This window comes from Amphibalanus amphitrite, unplaced genomic scaffold (assembly GCF_019059575.1).
Source record: "Amphibalanus amphitrite isolate SeventyFive unplaced genomic scaffold, NRLGWU_Aamphi_draft 000052F_arrow, whole genome shotgun sequence".
Classification (NCBI taxonomy): Eukaryota; Metazoa; Arthropoda; class Thecostraca; order Balanomorpha; family Balanidae; genus Amphibalanus; species Amphibalanus amphitrite.
In genome coordinates this window covers 328,974-347,116 of record NW_024881548.1, presented here as the reverse complement: position 1 = coordinate 347,116, position 18,143 = coordinate 328,974, and the positions used below count along the sequence as shown (strand labels likewise).

At 51.1% G+C, this 18,143-nt stretch overlaps 2 protein-coding genes across 10 annotated transcripts in view; one reads left to right on the top strand and one right to left on the bottom strand.

The window, feature by feature from the left end:
- LOC122377903 (mucin-5AC-like) overlaps positions 1-4,791 on the top strand; it is a 62,636-nt gene extending 57,845 nt beyond the window's left edge. For all 9 annotated transcript variants that reach the window (XM_043358489.1, XM_043358487.1, XM_043358483.1 and 6 more), the window contains 9 exons: positions 228-743; positions 1,064-1,156; positions 1,413-1,516; positions 1,852-2,077; positions 2,369-2,498; positions 2,728-2,890; positions 3,201-3,345; positions 3,635-3,833; positions 4,112-4,791. In XM_043358489.1, coding sequence (XP_043214424.1) covers positions 228-743; positions 1,064-1,156; positions 1,413-1,516; positions 1,852-2,077; positions 2,369-2,498; positions 2,728-2,890; positions 3,201-3,345; positions 3,635-3,833; positions 4,112-4,246 — 1,711 coding nt within the window. In that variant the 3' untranslated portion in view covers positions 4,247-4,791. The remainder of the gene's footprint in view (positions 1-227; positions 744-1,063; positions 1,157-1,412; positions 1,517-1,851; positions 2,078-2,368; positions 2,499-2,727; positions 2,891-3,200; positions 3,346-3,634; positions 3,834-4,111) is intronic.
- LOC122377904 lies at positions 4,782-16,707 on the bottom strand. Its single transcript, XM_043358491.1, has 10 exons — positions 16,490-16,707; positions 11,875-11,982; positions 10,551-11,536; positions 10,110-10,274; positions 9,380-9,835; positions 8,990-9,173; positions 8,413-8,600; positions 7,846-8,097; positions 6,095-6,259; positions 4,782-5,756 (listed from the first exon to the last, which is right to left on the bottom strand). The coding sequence occupies exons 2-10, from the start codon at positions 11,972-11,974 to the stop codon at positions 5,499-5,501; spliced, it is 2,754 nt and encodes a 917-aa protein (XP_043214426.1). The 5' UTR covers positions 11,975-11,982; positions 16,490-16,707; the 3' UTR covers positions 4,782-5,498.
- Positions 16,708-18,143: the final 1,436 nt, after the last annotated feature.

The window sequence follows — 18,143 nt, the reverse complement described above, 5'->3', positions numbered from 1 at the left end:
GATGAAACGACTGTGATACATTGCGAAAAAGATAATTGATTACTAGATAAGACTGGGAAAATTATATTTCCGGCGTGATGAACGGTCATTATTACTGCTCCAGTAGAGCAGGTGCCAGTAATTTCTAAATAATTCATTTTATTTTCCTAGCCTCGTGGCTTTTGGACAGTGTTCATTGTATCCAGCGTTGCTCGTAGCTCCATCTGACGTCTGCTCCTCGTCCCCAGTTTCAGCGCCACGGACAGCTTCCGCCAGCCTCCCACCACTGACCTGAGCTCGACGCGCGGATCCACCGCCGGCTCGACGTTCAGCGCCCCCAGCCGCGGATCCACTTTCCAGTCGACCTTCGGACAAACCTCCACACGCGCATCCGCGCCAGCCAGCGACGGCTTCGGCTCGACCCGCACCAGCTCCGAGAACTCGTTCGGTTCGACCCGTACCAGCTCCGGTTCGACCCGTACTAGCTCGGAAAGCTCGTTCGGCTCAACACGCACTTCGACCCTGGGCTCGACTCGTACCTCAACCCTAGGCTCGACTCGCGGTTCGACTCGCGGCTCAACCCTGGGCTCCACTCGCGGCTCGACGCTGGGCTCGACTCGCGGCTCGCTGGTCGAGGCGCCGAAGACGCCGTCCCGCGGCTCTGTGCGTGGCTCGAAGACGTCATCCAGCTCCAGCCGTCGCCGTCGCCCGACCAACGGCCTGCGTTCCATCGACTCCGGCAGCAGCTCGCGCCGCCAGCCCAAGTAAGCAGCGCTGGGAGGGCCGGAGCGGTGGGGTGGGGTATAAGGGCCGACAAGGAGACAGAGAGGATAGGGAATGAGTTTGACGGAAAGCGAAGAGGATACGATAACCTTTAATCAAGTCCCATGCGGGAAGATAAAGGTGGTATGAACCATTCATGATAACTGGGGAATGGAAAGCCGAAAGGTTCCAATATTAGGGAGAAGCAAATCTTTGAGTGAATTCTTTTGAATACACTCAATGCCGTAGGTGAACTGTTGCTCCCCACACTCTCGCCACCTCAACTCTGAGCACTGACCGTTGACTATGCCTGTCGTTACAGCGGAGTCACGTTCCCGAAGCGCCCCAAGAACTCTGGCAAGAGCAAGAGCAAGAGCAGCAAGGTGGTCAACATCTGGGAGCACCCGCCGCGCAGGTGAGTAGCCCTACTGCCATTCTGGGTAGTAACATCCCCAATATTGTTCGCGATCATTCATTCCAGGTAAATACCACCACCACGTTCTAGGTAACACAGTTTCAATCTTTGTGAGCCATTCAGGCCTCAGTTTCAACCAATACGAGTGGGGCATTTTCAGCCTGAATACGAACGTCGCAAAACTCCATGTTTCAACCTCACGGAACGTTCCGATTGTCTAGCATGGCCCGAACTGACCCGACCTCTGCTGCCACAGGCCTGACCCGGTGTACGCCACGCCGATCCCCGACGATCCCGCCGAGCGCTGTGACGCCCGCTGCAAGCTGCCTGACTGCAACTGCGGAGGCACCGCCACGCCAGGTGCGTATAAAGTCCCTGACTCGCCTATAGCATCGGGCTACTGGATGAGGCGATGGGGAGCGAAAGAATGGTGACAAGCATACTGAGATCAGCGTTTATTGCTGGATGCTTAGCCCATGAAGCGGGGCCAGTAGCCATGACAGGAGCGAACACTTCTTTGAACACTCATGAACATCTAGCACACATGCTTGTTTATTGTTTGCATATCAGCACCATTTCGGATTCTTGTTATTAGCTAGCTGCACCAGTGCTTGTTCAACTCATTTCTTGTGGCGCAACCGGTCGCAATAGCGGAACGACTCATGTCCTTCAGCTGACCTCCATCCACAATGCAGGTGGTCTGGAAACGGCCAGCGTGCCGCAGCTGGTGCTGCTCACCTTCGACGACTCGGTCAACGACCTCAACAAGGGCCTGTACAAGGACATGTTCGAGAACAACCGCGTCAACCCGAACGGCTGCCCTATCTCTGCCACGTTCTACGTGTCGCACGAGTGGACCGACTACCAGCAGGTGCAGAACCTGTACGCCGACGGACACGAGATCGCCTCGCACTCCATCAGGTGAGCGCCGAGGGGTGGGCCCTGATGGTCAATGGGGTAAGAGCTTAGCAAGGTGGGTAGTTGGGTACCTGCCGGGCTTCTTTGGCGGTGATGAAGGAGGTTTTAGCTGGGAATATGGTCATGGTGGTGAGGGCAGAGGGATGGTGAATGCGTTTACTGGGTTACTGAGTTATAGATTGAAGACTGTGAGAGGTATATATTTGGGTCACCGGGATGTTGCCTGATGCAGGGTACAGGTAGCTCGTGACGCGCCTTACAACCTCTAAGACGTCCTTTCGTTTCGGTTCACAGTCACAGTTTCGGTGAGCAGTTCTCCACTTCTAAGTGGGAGCGGGAAATTGCCGGACAGCGTGAGATCCTGGCGGCCTACGGCGGCGTCCGCATGGAGGACATCCGAGGCATGCGCGCGCCCTTCCTCTCGGTGAGTGGCAGCGGAGAGCACTGGATGGAGCGATTCAGACTTCATGAGCCGCATATTTGACTGATTGTGTGGTGACCTTTCGCATCCTATCCTCATTCTTGCGTTTCGATACCTAAAGAAGCATTTACTTTGATAGGTGGTTCTTCGCTGTGCGATTGGAGTGTGCAAATGAGGAGAATCTCCGTTCTGTTCTGGCAAATACTTCACGCCTGTTCTCTCCTCCCCTCAGATCGGCGGAAACCGTATGTTCAAGATGTTGTACAACAACAACTTTACGTACGACTCGTCGATGCCGGTGTACGAGAACAACCCGCCCAGCTGGCCGTACACGCTCGACTACAAGATCCACCACGACTGCATGATCCCGCCCTGCCCCAGCCACTCGTTCCCAGGTCAGTGGCGGTAGGATTGGAGGGGGTCAGGTGCTGGGACTAAGGACACCATGATAGGTGTGGGTTGGATGGTTTAAGTGTTTACTGGTTATCAGCTGGTAGCTTTCTTGAATGCCATAGCAATACTTGTAGAGGATCTTTTCCTGTGCCAAAGTTTCGTGTCCCGTCGATGCCACTCATTGCTTTAACTTCATCAGCATGTGTCACAAATACCTTCGACAAAGCCAGATCGACGATGTCGCGAAGCAGTAGGGTAGCGAACAAAAGGGTTGACCCGTTCTTTGACCGAGCTCTCTTCTTGCGTCTCCAGGCGTTTGGGAGGTGCCGATGGTGATGTGGCAGGACCTGAACGGAGGACGGTGCTCCATGGTGGACGCCTGCTCGCCGCCCAAGTCCGCCGAGGACGTCTACAAGATGCTCATCAAGAACTTCGAGCGCCACTACAGCTCCAACAGGTGAGTTGGAGCCTTCAGGGTCCGTCTCATTCAGCCGGACGAGATGAGTGACGCATGGAACTTGGTGAAAATCTAGGCGATGTCTTGCCAAACTGTCACTTTCCTTATAATATAATATGAATATTGGGGAATGCCACAGCTGCCAGAGTTCCCTTCAACTTCTGCGCTTACAGTTTTACCGACTCTGCATCATTCTTACCGGATCTCCTATCGAACCTTTAACGAATATCCGCCTCGTCCCACGTTGGATTTCTGGCTCAGCCCGAGCCTAACCTCGGCTTCATTCCAGGGCCGTGTTCCCGCTGTACTTCCACGCGGCCTGGTTCACAACCGAACATCACAAGGAGGGCTTCATGGCCTTCCTGGACACCATCTCCAGCATGGATGACGTGTGGCTGGTCACCAACTGGCAGGCCATCCAGTGGATGCGTGACCCGCAGCCGCTCAGCACCGTCAACAGCTTCCAGCCGTTTGGCTGCGACTACCCGGTAAGAGCGGAGAAAGATCGGGGACGGAGCTCGAGCAAAGGTCGGACGGAGATCGAACCGAGATCGAGCGGCGTAGCCGCACGACTTGATTTTGGAGACTTTGTGCAGTCGACACACATTATCGCTTACCTATAAAGCTCATAACACGGTTTATGCCGATCCTCCTAAGTGCGATGTAGGATGTTTTGTAGTTAATTGATGTCCTTCTCTGTCCTTGATTCAATTTATGAAGCGGTACATTTTAAACCATGCTGACTTTAAACCATCTCCCATTTCAGGAGCGGCCGGCGCGCTGCACCAAGGCCAGGAAGTGTAACCTGTGGCACAAGTCGGGCGTGCGTTACATGAACACGTGCCAGCCGTGCCCGGAGAAGTACCCGTGGACGGGCAAGACGGGCGTGAGCAGGCCCTGAGCGGTGCCTACCGGCGCTGCGCCTCTTCCTAACTTATACAGAGACAGCGCGGCCGGCCGAGTGTCGTGTGTTTGAAGCCCGACACGCCGGTGCCGGCCGGGCGTCCCGCGCGCGTGTCAGGAGTGTCAGAGTGTGTCAATGAGTGTCAGAGTGAGAGCGAGTGTGTGAGAGCGCCGCGTCGCCGTCCGGTTGTCTCTCGCGTGCCAATTATCGTGATACTGAGCTGCCGGGCGAGCCGGGGCGCCGCGCCCGAGACGCCCCGACCCGATTGTGACGCAGACGCCCCCGTGACGGGTGGCGGAGCGGTCAGAGCCCTACTGTTCGTCGGTCCGACATTCCCAGCGGAGAGAATCAGACCGGTCCGCTATGGACGGTCGATTGAGAAAGGTAACTACTTGGTCCATTGATCGGTGTACCAAGGCATTCAGCATTATGTAGATACCTTCACCCTATGTGCGAAAATGCATAGTGAAATATCGATATAGCAGGGCTGAGACACATATTATGATGTGATAAACAGCTTGATAAATAAAGGTTAGTGAAAACTCAGTCGTTTATTCGGAAAACGTCACGGGGAAGACGGAATACTGATTGGGGAGGCAGAGTCAGCTGTTGGGTACTGTATGAATATTTGGCCTTGCACTTTGCACAGGCAAGTGCAAAACAAAGTAATTGTACAAACAATAGCAACTATTGGCATACCTTGTACGTAATCCTATCATACGCTCGATTTGAAACACCGTCACACCACACAGCGCTGAAGAACTAAGTTGTATCCAACAAACCAACTGAGCATTGAAATTTGAAAGCCTTAAGCCCACGCCGCGAGCGCAGACTATTCGATGCATTATTAGCACAGCCCACTCGGCCTATCAAACCCTACCCTCTAACTCCTTCTCACACTGCGGCAGTGCGGCTCCCTGGGCGAGATTCACGTGCGCAACACGCTCCACCTCAGCTGTCTGGTGGAGGCTGCCACCCACCCCGTCCCCGAAGACTGACCTTCAGACACTGCGCGGCGGCGGACGGACCACTTGTCTCCGTACTCCGTGCACAGCTATCTCCGTACTCAGTGACGGCGAGACAAGTCCAGCCATCACCGGAGGTGACTGTAAGGACTGCCTTGGCCCCCAAGGGTGGGTGACTGGAGGAGCCTCAGCCACCAGACGGTAACTGCGTGGGCCGCCTCAGTCACCAGGCGTGACTAGAGCAGAGCCGCCCTAGCCACCAGGGGTGCCTGGACGGACTGACCTCAGCCGGCCACTCCTTGCTGGGGTGTCAGGCTGCCCAGCACCGAGCCGCTGATGTGCTGCAGCACCCGCTTCTTCACCGGCGAGTCGTTGGGGATGTTGAAGCACCCCACGACGAACTGAGACAGGGTACTGGCGGAGGCATCCATCTGCTGCAGCTCCCAGTCCATGCAGGGGGAGACGGGGACCGTATCGTCGGCAGGTGGTGTCTCTTCCTTCGGCGGCAGTTCAGCACTCTTCTGCTCCATACGGCTGGTGAGCTGACGGCGGGAGAGAACAGAAGTAAGGCACTGGACTGGGGTGAGGCCTGTGATTACGGTCAAACGTATGGCTAAGAATCCTCTCAGAAAACTTGAATATTAACGCTATCAGAAATATAAAAGCAACTTATTAATCGTTATGCCACATCCTGAAGATGAAACCTTCAATGCAACTGACTTGAAACAATAAAGTGGTTCGCTATTTGGACTACCATCAGAGAGCGTATTCCCGCACATCACTGCTTTTGATATAGGTAGTACTTTGTTTACTGTTCGAGCCGAAGGACATGGTCCTGTTAAACTGGCCATCAGACCAGCCCCGTCCCCCTACCACCCACCTGTTTGATGAACTCTGCCGTCACGTAGAGGGCCAGCATGTCCAGAGAGTCGCGGGCGGCCGGGTCGGAGACCAGCGTCATCAGGTGTGTCAGCGGCAGAAACACGGCCGAGAGCTCGTCACAGTACTCGTCGGGGCAGTCGGAGGAAAGGCGCTCCAGCGATCTCTGTGGACAGATTAGCATGCATCACATCTTACATATCTCAGCCCGGACAGTCGGAGACTGACGCTCCAGCGACTTCTGCAAACGTACAGGAACATATGAGACTGTTAACCCTCGCCGGCCGAGGGGGAGGGGCGGGTGCCGCCCCCCCCCCCCCCCCATAGGGTTTTTTCGCGATAGCTCCGAACACGCTGGCGATAGAGAGCTGAAACTTGGCATACCTGACCTTTGATCCAAGCCGGATCTTTTGACACCAACCGCATTTTTGGGTCAGGTCAGGTCACTGACCTATGACGTCACAAGTGAACCTCTGCACGGTCTTCAGATGTCGCAACTTCGCAACGCCCTCACTGCCAGAGGAGATGTCACAGGGAAATGAAACTTGCAGGATCTAATATCCATTATGAGTCCCACAACTTGTATATCTCGGATTTTTCCTTAAGGTCATATGAGGTCAGGTTATTTTCGTGACCTCACCATTATAAGTCAATGGGGAAAAATGAAAACTGCTATTCTGGCGCCGGGAATGATCTCCAACTATCTCAAGCACACAGAATCGTGATTTTATGCACTCCTTGCAAGGTTAGATGCGTCACTTTTGCAATGTTGACCTTTCGTGACGTCATTTATGACGTCATCAAGGTCATATTAGTTTTTCGTCAATAACTCTTGATCAAATTGAGCTAGCGAGTCGGGAAAGCCACCAATGGACTCAGGAAGGCCTGCCGAATCGAATGATATGCGACATGACCTCTTTCGACCAACTTCGTGACCTTGGGGTGCTGACCTGACCTTGACCTGAGGTCAAACCCCAAGTTGACCTGACCCGGACGAAAAGTATATCATTCGACGCGCCTGAGCGAGGCGAACACGATGCTGCCAAAATCGGCGCTCTGCGGCCGTTTTTTGCGAAGTTATTCACCAAAAACTGAACCGTACCTTGGGGCACTTGACCTGACCTCAGAGGTCACCGGTTGACCTAGGACCTTAAAATCGGGTACCAATCTCTGCGTCTCGTAACGGCGCACACGCTCGTTTTTTCCGCGACGCGCTAGCTCCACCAGGGGCGAAACGGCGAGGGGGGGGGTCGTACCCGCCCCCCCCCCCCCTCGGCCGGCGCGTATGTAGAAAACCAATAGGTCCGGCGAGCGTTAAGTCATGTTTAAACCCAGATATATTAATGATAATAAATCGCTTAGCAGACTGACTCTGGGTGGTAAGTAACTATTTTAGCACTGTACTGCGACCTTTATTGACAGGTCTTCAAAGGGGCAATGAATGACCTTCATTGCTCCTTTGAAGACCTGTCAATAAAGGTCGAAGTACAGGGCTAAAAAGTTTCTTAACACCCAGTCAGTACGCTAAACGTTGTACAGGAACACATTGCATGTCTTACATATCTCCAACAGGGATATCTCAATCAAGATGCCAAGAAGTCAGCGTAGAAGTGACTACCTAAATAGAAACACATCAAACCTTAAAACAACCACCCTTACTAGGACTACTTTTCTCACTTCTCTGAGGCTAGGAAAATACAGCTTTTACACTACCAGCGTTTACCCCGTGTCATTCACTCCAGCTCCACTGACCTTGACCTGTACGGCGATGGCCCGGAGGCAGACGGTGACCCTCGGCGCAGCCAGCAGCAGTGACTCCTCCGGCGTTACCCCGTCCACGGCAGTGGTCCAGAGGGTCATCAGGTCGCCGTAGTACCACACTGAGCGGGCCAGGGGCCGCTGCTCGGCCGGCGCCTGCCCGGCGAGCGGGGCGCGGCCGCTGCTGTACTGGAGCAGCGCGTCGTGCAGCCGCCGCCACTCGTCCTCACAGAGGTACGGCAGGTACTGTGGGGGAGGGGAGAGGGGGAGGTGAGTTGCTACATGCACTGCTAAGAACGGGAAGGGCGAACAACTTCAACAGAGTACAGGGAAAATAATTTGATCAGAATGAAACGAAAAGATTTGCCAGGCAATTCAACGGGAATAACGCGAAACTCACTGATAGCACAGGCAAGAATGAATGAAAAATGGCATAAGAAACCGACTAGTGGGGACATAAAAAAAACATCGGTAACAGTCCAGCTGCGATTAAGGTACAACGGACAACCAGCCCCACGTCAGCTGAAGTCCCTCCCCTTCAAAACCCTCCACGGTCCGTACCGACGCCAGCGTGGCCTTGATGAGCGTGTGCTGGTCGGGGTGCCAGGCGGGCGCCGCCTCCTCGGTCAAACAGAGCAGCAGTGGATCGTGGTCGACCGGCGGCGACTGGCGGAGTAGCAGCCGACTGACGTACTGCTGGGTGACCGGGTGGCAGCGGCGCGAGAGGGCCGACAGCGCGCCCGTGGCGTCTGTGGGGGAAGTCAAGGGGTTAGAGAGGGCCGACAGCGCGCCAGAGGTGTCTGTGAAGACAAAGGGAGGGAAGGGTCACATATCAGATACTGCAGGATGCTGCACAGGACGATTAGGTCAGAGACAAAGATCACAGAGCGCTACCGCAATCAGACGGAGGTCGAGGGCGACCAAAGCTGCCACAGCCTGCATTGCAAGGCCAATAAGTCCAGTGCTACTGATACGACTTTGATGTCGGTTTTTGTTTTGTTCGCGCAGCGTAAGTTGCATTCTGTCCGGAAACGGATGGAGTGGTGTCTGATGCATTTCATTTAAGCTGTCTCACAAGCCCCACTTCTTATACAATATACAGCACGTCCTACCTAGCACCCACCCTCCAGCACCTTACCCAGCTGGTCGACGTCGCCCAGTAGTCTGAAGCAGTGCAGCGCTCTCTGTCTCTGGTCCACGGCCGCCTCTGGCGCCGTCTCCTCAGAGTCCAGGTCCAGAGTCTCGTCCAGTGCGACAGCGGCAAACTGCGCCAGCGGACAGCACCAGGCGGCCGAGCGCGGCGCAGCGCTGCCGAGCAGCTCCTACAGGGAACAGGGCGGGGAGTCATTAATGAAAAAGGGGTACACCCAATGTCCGAAAAAAAAAACAGAATGATTTTGTGCCGGACTCAGCCAGATACCCGTTACGTCCACACCACGCCACACAAGTCATCCACGTTGTGTCAGTTCCTGAATCAGCAAATACAGACACATTACACACTGACACTACACAGTCCCACCTATCTCACCTGCACAAGATGCAGCGTGAGCCGCTTTGGCACTGGCAGGGCGGTGACGCGGCCCGCCAGACGCTCATCCACAGCTGTCAGCTGGCAGCCGACAGCTGCCACCAGCAGCTGCGTCAGCTGCCGGAACGGCTTCAGCTCCGACGTCTCAGACAGCTGGTCCATGATCAGCGCCTCTATAAGTCCTAGCGATGTCTCAGAGGTTCCTTTGGTAGGGTCGGCAGTGGTAGCGGCGTTATCTTTAGTTTTGTCGGTTTCAGCAGTAGCAGCGTTCTCCTTAGGTTTCTCAGCGCCCGTCTCGGCGCGCAGCAGCCGCAGCGGCAGGCGGCGGTTCAGTGCCGGCAGCAGGGCGGCCATTATAGTCGCCTTACCGCCACTCTCTGCGGTCTGTTGTACCAGAGAGTGTAGCAGGGGGCGTGGCGACTGCAGCAGCAGACCGCACACCTGCTCCACAGAGGTCTGGAAGAGCGTACAGACGGATAGTGAGACAGTAGAACGCGTCAATTAATAGGCGCCGAAAACCAAATAACCGAAACTCGCTCATGCCAGCATGGATTTCGACGTAGGGAGAGCAGGACAGAATCTAAACAATTTGACCAGGGTATCTGGTGAGTTAAATTACAGTGTCTGATTAATGCTATGGGATGTGATTGGGCATGTAATGCGATTAAGTGGACGGTCCCTTAGCACCATTTTACCCTTTCTTTGAGCTATTCCCACCCGCCGTTCTCACCTCACTGATGGAGTTCCCGTCGCCGCCTGCCATCTGGGCCGACGCAGTCCTCAGCTCCTGTTCCCAGCAGGAGGTGCGCAGCGCAGGAGCTGTACTCAGCACGTGCTCCACCAGCCGGCGGCGCTGCTCGGCCTCAGCATCCTTCAGCAGCTCAGCGACCAGTACCTGTGAGACGGGAAACGAGCGCGTCAAAAGGAGCTGTCAGATTACAGGACTCGCTACACCTCATAAACGTGATATTTTTGTTAGGTTACCAGCAGCCTGCTCATGGATTTACATCCACTCTAAATCCGGCTTTGATTTTTGAGCTTTGACTAAATGACTTTTTAAAAAGTGTCTTTGACAGCAAAAAAAGAATAACTGATGTTCCGTGAAAAGCTAATGAGACAATATCAACATCTCCAGAATGCAGAAAACTGACCTACTGAAGTGGAGTCTTACCTTGACCACCCTGTCCCGGAGTTCGGAGGGCTGGCCGGCAGACTCTTCCAGCACCGTCAGCAGTCTCCAGAGGTCGTCACTGACGATCAGGTCGGGACAGCTCTCCAGACACCGCACCAACTCCTCGTCAGTCACATCAAACTCATCCAGCAGCGCGCGGAAGTGACGCCGACTCCTGCGACCGCGCTCGGCCACCACGCGCAGCCGCTCCTGACGTGATACAGTCTCCTGGCCGGCGTAAGGACGAACCGTCTCCAGTAGAGCGTCCGTGGCGGCCGGCAGCAGCGCGGCGCGCCCCTCACGGCGGGCGTCCTCCACCAGAGACGTGACGTCATGCAGAGTCTCGGAGAGAGCGGCCTGCACCGTGGCGCCGCCGGTGACCACGGCCGCGTCTCGCTCGGCCCACTCGAGCCACTCGTTGAGCGTCACACGCCGGTAGAGCTCAGTGGCAGCTGAGACGGCCGCCGCGGCCGCTGCGGCCGTGCCGGCGTCCGGAGGCTGCTGGGACTCGAGCAGGTGTTCCAGCAGGACGAGCAGACAGGCGGTGAGCGCCAGCGCCGGCCGGCCGTCGGCGGTGACCGGGGCGGCCACCAGCAGCGTCAGTAGTCTGTCCACGTCGGCGGCCGGCTCGGCAGTCTGCAGACAGGCGGCGAGCAGCGGCGGCACGGCCGGCCACCGGACCGGCTCCCGGCTCACGGCGGCCACCAGGGCGGCGCGCAGCTCGGCCGGACGCTCGGTGAGGCTCAGCCGCCGCAGCAGGGCCGGCTCCAGGCCGACCGGCAGCGCAGACAGGTACAGGGCGGCCGGTAGTCGCGCGCCCTGCAGCTTGGCCAGCACAGACTGGGCGTGTGGACAGCTGGGGTCGAGTGGCACCAGGCCGGAGCTGGCCAACAGCAGGTCATGCAGGCTCTGCACAGAGCTGGTGTCTGCATCTTCCTTGGACAGGCAGCGGCTTACATGGACTGCAAATGGTTCTGCTAATTGAGCTGTAATGAAAAGCACAGCGAATAATGAATATGTTACACTTCATTGACAGTTAAAACACATTTTCAAGCATATTTGAATATATATAGCAAGATACCCTAGACAAGAATAGAAATGGCTGCTATTCAGTTATTAAGTCATTCAATTATGAATTCTACACATCAAAGCATCAACATGATGGAACTTATGTCATTTCACTGAGATTATGTGAAACAACACCTAAGCAAATCAGACAATCAAATTAAGAAAAATGTGTCAGAAGTAAATGTCATTCTCAAGAAATAAATGTCATTGTCAAACATAGTTATGTAAAATGTTGTCATTCAAAATATGCACTTACCAAGATCATCTTTGAAATTTGTTTTATCTTCATTAAGATGCTGGAGGAGGTAGCCCTGAATCTGGGCAAGAAGTGGACAGAAGTCCACATCTAGGTCCATTTTTCAACCTACAAAGAAAGGCATGTGTTTGTAAAATTGCATTGCAGTCAATAGCACTGTTTTAAGTGTTCAGGCACTATGTTATCAGCATGCTGCTGGTTTTTGTCATATTCCATAGATGTAAGCTGGGCCTGCAAGTCTCTCTCAACCTTTAATTGGTGAATAGCAGAGGCATGATATTCAGTATTCACCCATGGGGCTGAGATGTGTAAGCACTTCACCAGATTTGCATCATGCTGGTAAATAAGGTGACTGAATAGGGCTCAGGAGTCAGGAGTGGAGTTACTGATACATATCAAGGTGCTCCTTTCTTTTGAGCAGAAACGGACAAATCCTTACCCAAGAGGATCCTGAATCCTGATTAGTGATTCTGATCCTTGATCACTAAAATGTTAACCCTCGCACGACCAGGCCATTTCTCATAACACGAACGACCGGGGGGGGGTTTACGACCCCCCCCCCCTGGCGTTTCGAAACGGAAGGTCGTAGAGCTTAGCGGAAAAAACCAACGGATTGCTCTCAACGAGATCTCGCGATTGGTGGTATATTTTTTGGTCCTAGGTCAACATTTGACCTACTTATGACCGGTCAAAGGTCAAATTTTCCGAAAAAAATCAAACTTTTTCAACTTTGCGCAACGATTGCGGCAAAACGGTGGGAGATATCGACTTGAAACCTTCACTATCGTGTTCCTTGATCAATTCTCTATCGTTTGGTATGTATTTCGTTTCCCTAGCTCTAAAAATGGCGCGTTGGGAGCGCCGGAAGTCGGCAAGGTCACAGTCGGCGGCAGAAATTCGAAAAATTAAAAATTTAAATTTTTGAAATCTGATTGTATTTTTGGATTTGGGAGGTCCATTGCTCCCTATAGAAGCTAATATTGCTGCATATTCCCATTGAGGTGACAAGAATTAGCAAAATAGTGGTTCGGGCGCTTTTCAAAAATAGTACCGGACGCTGTTCCTCTTGTGACGTCATAGCTCCGTGACCTGACCTGACCCGGTCAATTTTCTTGCACCACACGATAGCCAATGCTTGCCCCAACATGCATGGGAAGTTTCATCATGATCCATCAAACAATGTGGGTATCACCGGCAGAAAACCTAGGGATTCGGCGCACACGTTTGGTAGGTAACTGTCGGCCGGAGGCTGTACCTCTTATGACGTCATAACTCCGTGACCTGACATGACCCGATCAATTTTTTTCGGCAAAAGATGTGCAAAGGTTGCCCGAGAGGGTATTGAAAATTTCAGCCCGCTACGACAAGCCGTTTAGCGTGCACTTCGAAAAAACCTCAGGGGGGGGGGTTGATACAACCCCCCCCCCCCTAGGCGTTCTAGGGTTAAGATACATTCAATTATATGGTACCTTATATCTATCTTATCACTTATGCTATGACTTCAGTATTTGGCACTTGGCAGTTTCATTTAGATATGACACACTTCAGACATATTGCACATAAACATTGAAATGGTGTTGTTAGTGCGATTTCACTCTTTGTAATATGCCTGGTATAATTGTGATATAGCAGAATAAATTGCCCATTCAGTATTTTCATGATGGTCTCCATGTTACTTGCAAATCAATGCATAAAGAACTAGATTCACACCAAAGGAAATCAGTAGGTGGAACTATGGTCATGAGTACCCAAATATAGGAACGTTCCCATTTTTGGGAACGGAGTTCCCAAATATGGGAACGGGCGTTCCCATTTATGGGAACGGAAGGTAATTTTTCGGCCGTTCGCCCACTAAAACTCATTAGTGCATCACGTCTCAAAAAAGTGCACGCTAATTTAAGTATCTACTAAGTCTCTATAAAATTATCTTTAATCTGACCGTTGCACAAGGAAATTGACCGTCGAATGATATTTTTAATGATTTTTTGAAATGACGGAATGGTGAAAACATGGGTTATACTACATTTAACTTGCAATTTTAAGGAAAATGAAGTGTTTTTTACATTTTGAGGTCAAGTATAATAATTTTCGCCTGGTTATGAAGTTTCATACTAGCGACACCAGATGCTGACATATGCAAGCGAACACGCGGACAGTCCGGGGTAGGGTAGACCGGGGCAAGTCGCCCCGCCGAGGTAAAACGCCTCACCGATGTTTCTCGGAACTGGCAGAGTTCTGGGGGAACATCATCTCTTCTATAAAACGTGCACTATATGATCATTATATGAGCAGACTGGAAAGAAATTGTGACGACTCTTTCGGCAGATATAGCCAAAAATGTGTTTTTTGAGTGATTTTTATGTTTTGTCATCAGATTATGTATCATGGCGTTCTTTTATGGTCCACATCAGGTTAACGACTTTTATGTATTTTGAACAACTATTGTCTAACGCTTATCATGCCGGGTTGGTTCGTGTTAAATTATGTCTTGCTGGAGTGCAAGGCGTTGTTCTCTGACCGAACTACGTGATGGGGTAAAACGCCCCAGTAGGTCGCGGGGCAAAAAGCCCCTGGGGCGTTTTACCTCATGTGTTGTTCGGGCTACCCACTTTCTAATGTTCGGTAGCTGGCGAACAGTAAATTTCTATGTCTTCATGTGTATTTTTCTCAGCAACTGGATGGCAAAGGAAGTATTGGTTAACATTTGCATTGCAATAATTTATTATTTGGTCTTATGAGGTAGGTGAAAAACCTGCTCATACAATAGTGTCATAGCTGAACACCTGACAGGATGGAATGTGCTAACTTCAGTGCCGTTCCTCCAGAGGTCTAACGGACCTCTCACATAAGATTTAGCCAACTACCATGTTGAATCTTTAATCTTAAGTATGGGGCTACTTGCCCCAGGCCGTGGGGCGTTTTGCCCTGGGGTTGGGGCAAAATGCCCCATTTGCAGTTGCTTCACAAATCACTTCCTAGCTTGGAGTCCGATCATAAGTGAATGAATTTGAGGGGTGCAATTTAAAGTAAAATGTCCAAAACGCATTGAGCACAAATTTGGCCTCCCAGGTGATGTGGGACAAAATTTATGTAGCAAAATAAATTATCTGGGGCGTCTTGCCCCAGGCTACCCTAATATTGGTGACATTTGGTGTCGGGGCGCACGACCGCATGGAACGTCAGTGATTTTACCGAACTACTGTTGTAAACTCAGTTTCAGTGGTTTAAAATTATTCAGCTGTATTTTATCATCCCAGAAAGACATATTTTATTTGGATGCTAGCTGTTTAGAGTTGTTTATAAGGAGCGTCATGGGCGTGGTTTTTGTCTTCCGTGTTTCTAAGCGTGATCGTTTTGGGGGAATTTCTCTTATATAGGTCGCTCTGTGTGGCTTATTTATAACTTTTATGCTGATTTCGATCATTCCTCATGCCCATCCTACCAGGCCTTTTGCCACTTACACTCATCAAGAAAGGAAAAAAGATTTTCATTGGGACTAGGTGTTTTGAGGGTGTAACATATTCAGCGTTCCCATTTTTTGGATACTTCCTTGTGCTCGTCAACTATCGGTGATAAACAGACAGGTGCTTGACATGTCTCCACCCTCGGCGCGGACGGTGGATATAGGTATGGAAGACCTTGTTGAACATCGCTGAGCGTTGTGAATTACGTAATTCTGCAGAGGGGGGCGTGCCCGCTGCGAGATCGACGGGAATAAAAGCGCAGAAGACCGGGCGAAACATGCGACGGTCTTGCCGGAAAGGTCATCTGATGATTGTTGCGTTAACAATAATTTGCGGCGTTGGACGTGATGCTTGTTCATGAAAAGAGCCCCTGAAAGGCGTCGGTGAAATCGTTCCCAATTTTGGGTACGCCGTTCCCATAATAAGGAACGCTTGCAGCGCCAGTGTACGAGAGCGTTCCCAAATTTGGGCTCGCGGCCCGGATGATGGACTGCTTTAGAAATAGGGGAACGATTTGAAACTACGATGGGCCTTACAATATCAAACTCTTTCCCAACAATATTGAGACAAATATCAGGCGGTTCACGATCGTTTTATATTTTTGGACGTCATTTAACGGTTCTTTTTCTTGTTTTAAATAATGCCTACATGGCGTTCCCATATTTGGGTTTATTGTTCCCAAACATGGGAACGATAATGCGTTCCCGAAAATGGGTACGCTTGACCATAGTTCCGCCTACTGAAATGTGTCTATTAGTAAGTAAAGGTCTGAACCACCACTACTCACTTGCCAACCCTTTCTAACAACTGGATAAAATCAGCTGGCGACGTATGATAGCTATGTTATTTATTGACATAAACACGGTAGGAGATGGACATGAACACGTAGGTAAAATGGCATTTATAGAAAAATTAAAAGATGGATATTTAAGAATTAGCTACCTACCTAAGTATTTGAAAATGCTGAACATGAATTTCCAGCAACAGAAACAATAAAGATAAACTTAAACATTGATGCTTAGAGGAAGCTGCACTAATATGTACAGACAATTATGCAAATTTTATTTGAAAAATCGAATGCAACATTCATATCAACGAGCCATATCATCACCAAAACCATTTGAGTCAAGCTGAAGTTTGGATGTTTTTACCTTGCAAGGATGTAGATTTTTCCAAACAGCCAATATTGATATCAATGTCTAGTTTTCACAGCAATGAGTCGTAATTCATTGCAATGAATGAATCAAACACGAATCAAAGTTAAACTCGTACTTTTGTGATTTTTGGCAGTGAAAGTCAGCTAATACAGCAAGGGCGATATTTCTTTTAAAAACATACACTTTTCAGCCTTACGGGTCATTTGCTTTTCTTGTCGCAAGCACGCAGTATTTGTAATCATCACAAGGTCAAATTCTCCCGACCATTACACCCCACAACAAGGCCCCGCCGGGGGGCTGGAGCCTAGAAGGTCTTATACCTTGTGTCAGTGCGATGAAAGCTTCCCGGCTCCATTACACTGACACCAGCTCACAAGTGTTCATGTCTATTATGTATTGTTAATAAAAGTCATTCCCACTGTTGTGTTTGCGACTCCAGACATCTCGGCTCTTTGGCTATACACGTAAGTACCTCCCTTAGCTTTGATTCCACATTAAGATAGGATCCCACGTTGTTTTTGCTACCGGGTTCACATAAACCGGTTTAACGTAAGACTTGCTGCCCGGCGAAAATTGCCGGAGTAACTGCCCCCTGCTCGGGTATGGCACTAGGCCGACCGAGCAAAAAAAAAAAAAAAAAAAAAAAAAGCTTTGAGAACGGAAAGGGACACCAGCACTAAAATAAAAATTGCGCTAGCTGACGTTATTTCTCATGCCTCCGCCAGAGAAAATCCTAGAAAACTTAGGCTTTATCTTTGAAATATTTGAATTACTATCAATTGTGTGACTATTCCGAGCGTTAAGAGGAAAAGAGCACCACATGCTGATCATACGCAAATAAAGAGTACTTAATATTTAGGCAATTACCAGCTTATCGAATATTTATGCATAGTTATTGGACAATCAGGAGACTGCACGTGCGTGCACGTGCTAGTGGACCAGTCTTGAGAAGGTCATCGACGCGGAGGGTGGTCAATGGTCATATGGGATGAATAGTAGGCAAAAGGTGACCGATTGATGGCATACTGTTAAAATAGTGCTTAGAGCTGTATATACCTATTTTTCGATTTATGACTAATTAAACACGTTTGATATTTATTCCCGATTATGCTCCCCACCCTCAACCCTGCATATTTAAATTCACCGAGTGTACTGTCGATACTTTTTACACGATAAGCTGTTTAGCGAGAAAGAGTTCATACTAAAACACCAAGGTGCTGTCTGAAAGCTAAGCCTGAACTTCATTTGGGAAGGTTCGAGGCAAACTTAGGGCGGGTTTCTGGGAGTCATGACCTCCTCAATCCGTCCCATCCCGGCCCCACCCACACACCAGAGCTTTTCATTCAGTTTTTATCCGGGGCTTGTCACGCATCTTCAAGTTTTTAGCACTCAGATGCCGAACGGTTGCACGCGGCACTGGACGGTGACCCGATCACTGCACCGTTCAGGCGATCCAAGTCTTCGGTGGACGGCTGAGTGGCACGTGCAGACGACCCGACCGTGAGGACACCTCCTTCTTCCCCAAATGCAGCCGCGCCGCCGTGCCAATGCAATATGAGAAGGGCGAGAGCTGACAGGGAATGGACGCTGAGACTCGGGTCGACTTTGTGGGCGTTGTTTCGATCGTAAACATCGGTGCGAGGGACGG

Bases quoted from the DNA above. Each gene is read 5' to 3' on its own strand.
- LOC122377904 (XM_043358491.1), bottom strand. From the start codon at position 11,974: ATGGACCTAGATGTGGACTTCTGTCCACTTCTTGCCCAGATTCAGGGC. The intron at 10,275-10,550 runs GTAAGACTCCAC...CCCGTCTCACAG, and splicing joins TCCGGGACAGGGTGGTCAAG to GTACTGGTCGCTGAGCTGCT. The intron at 9,836-10,109 runs GTGAGAACGGCG...ACGCTCTTCCAG, and splicing joins ACGGGAACTCCATCAGTGAG to ACCTCTGTGGAGCAGGTGTG.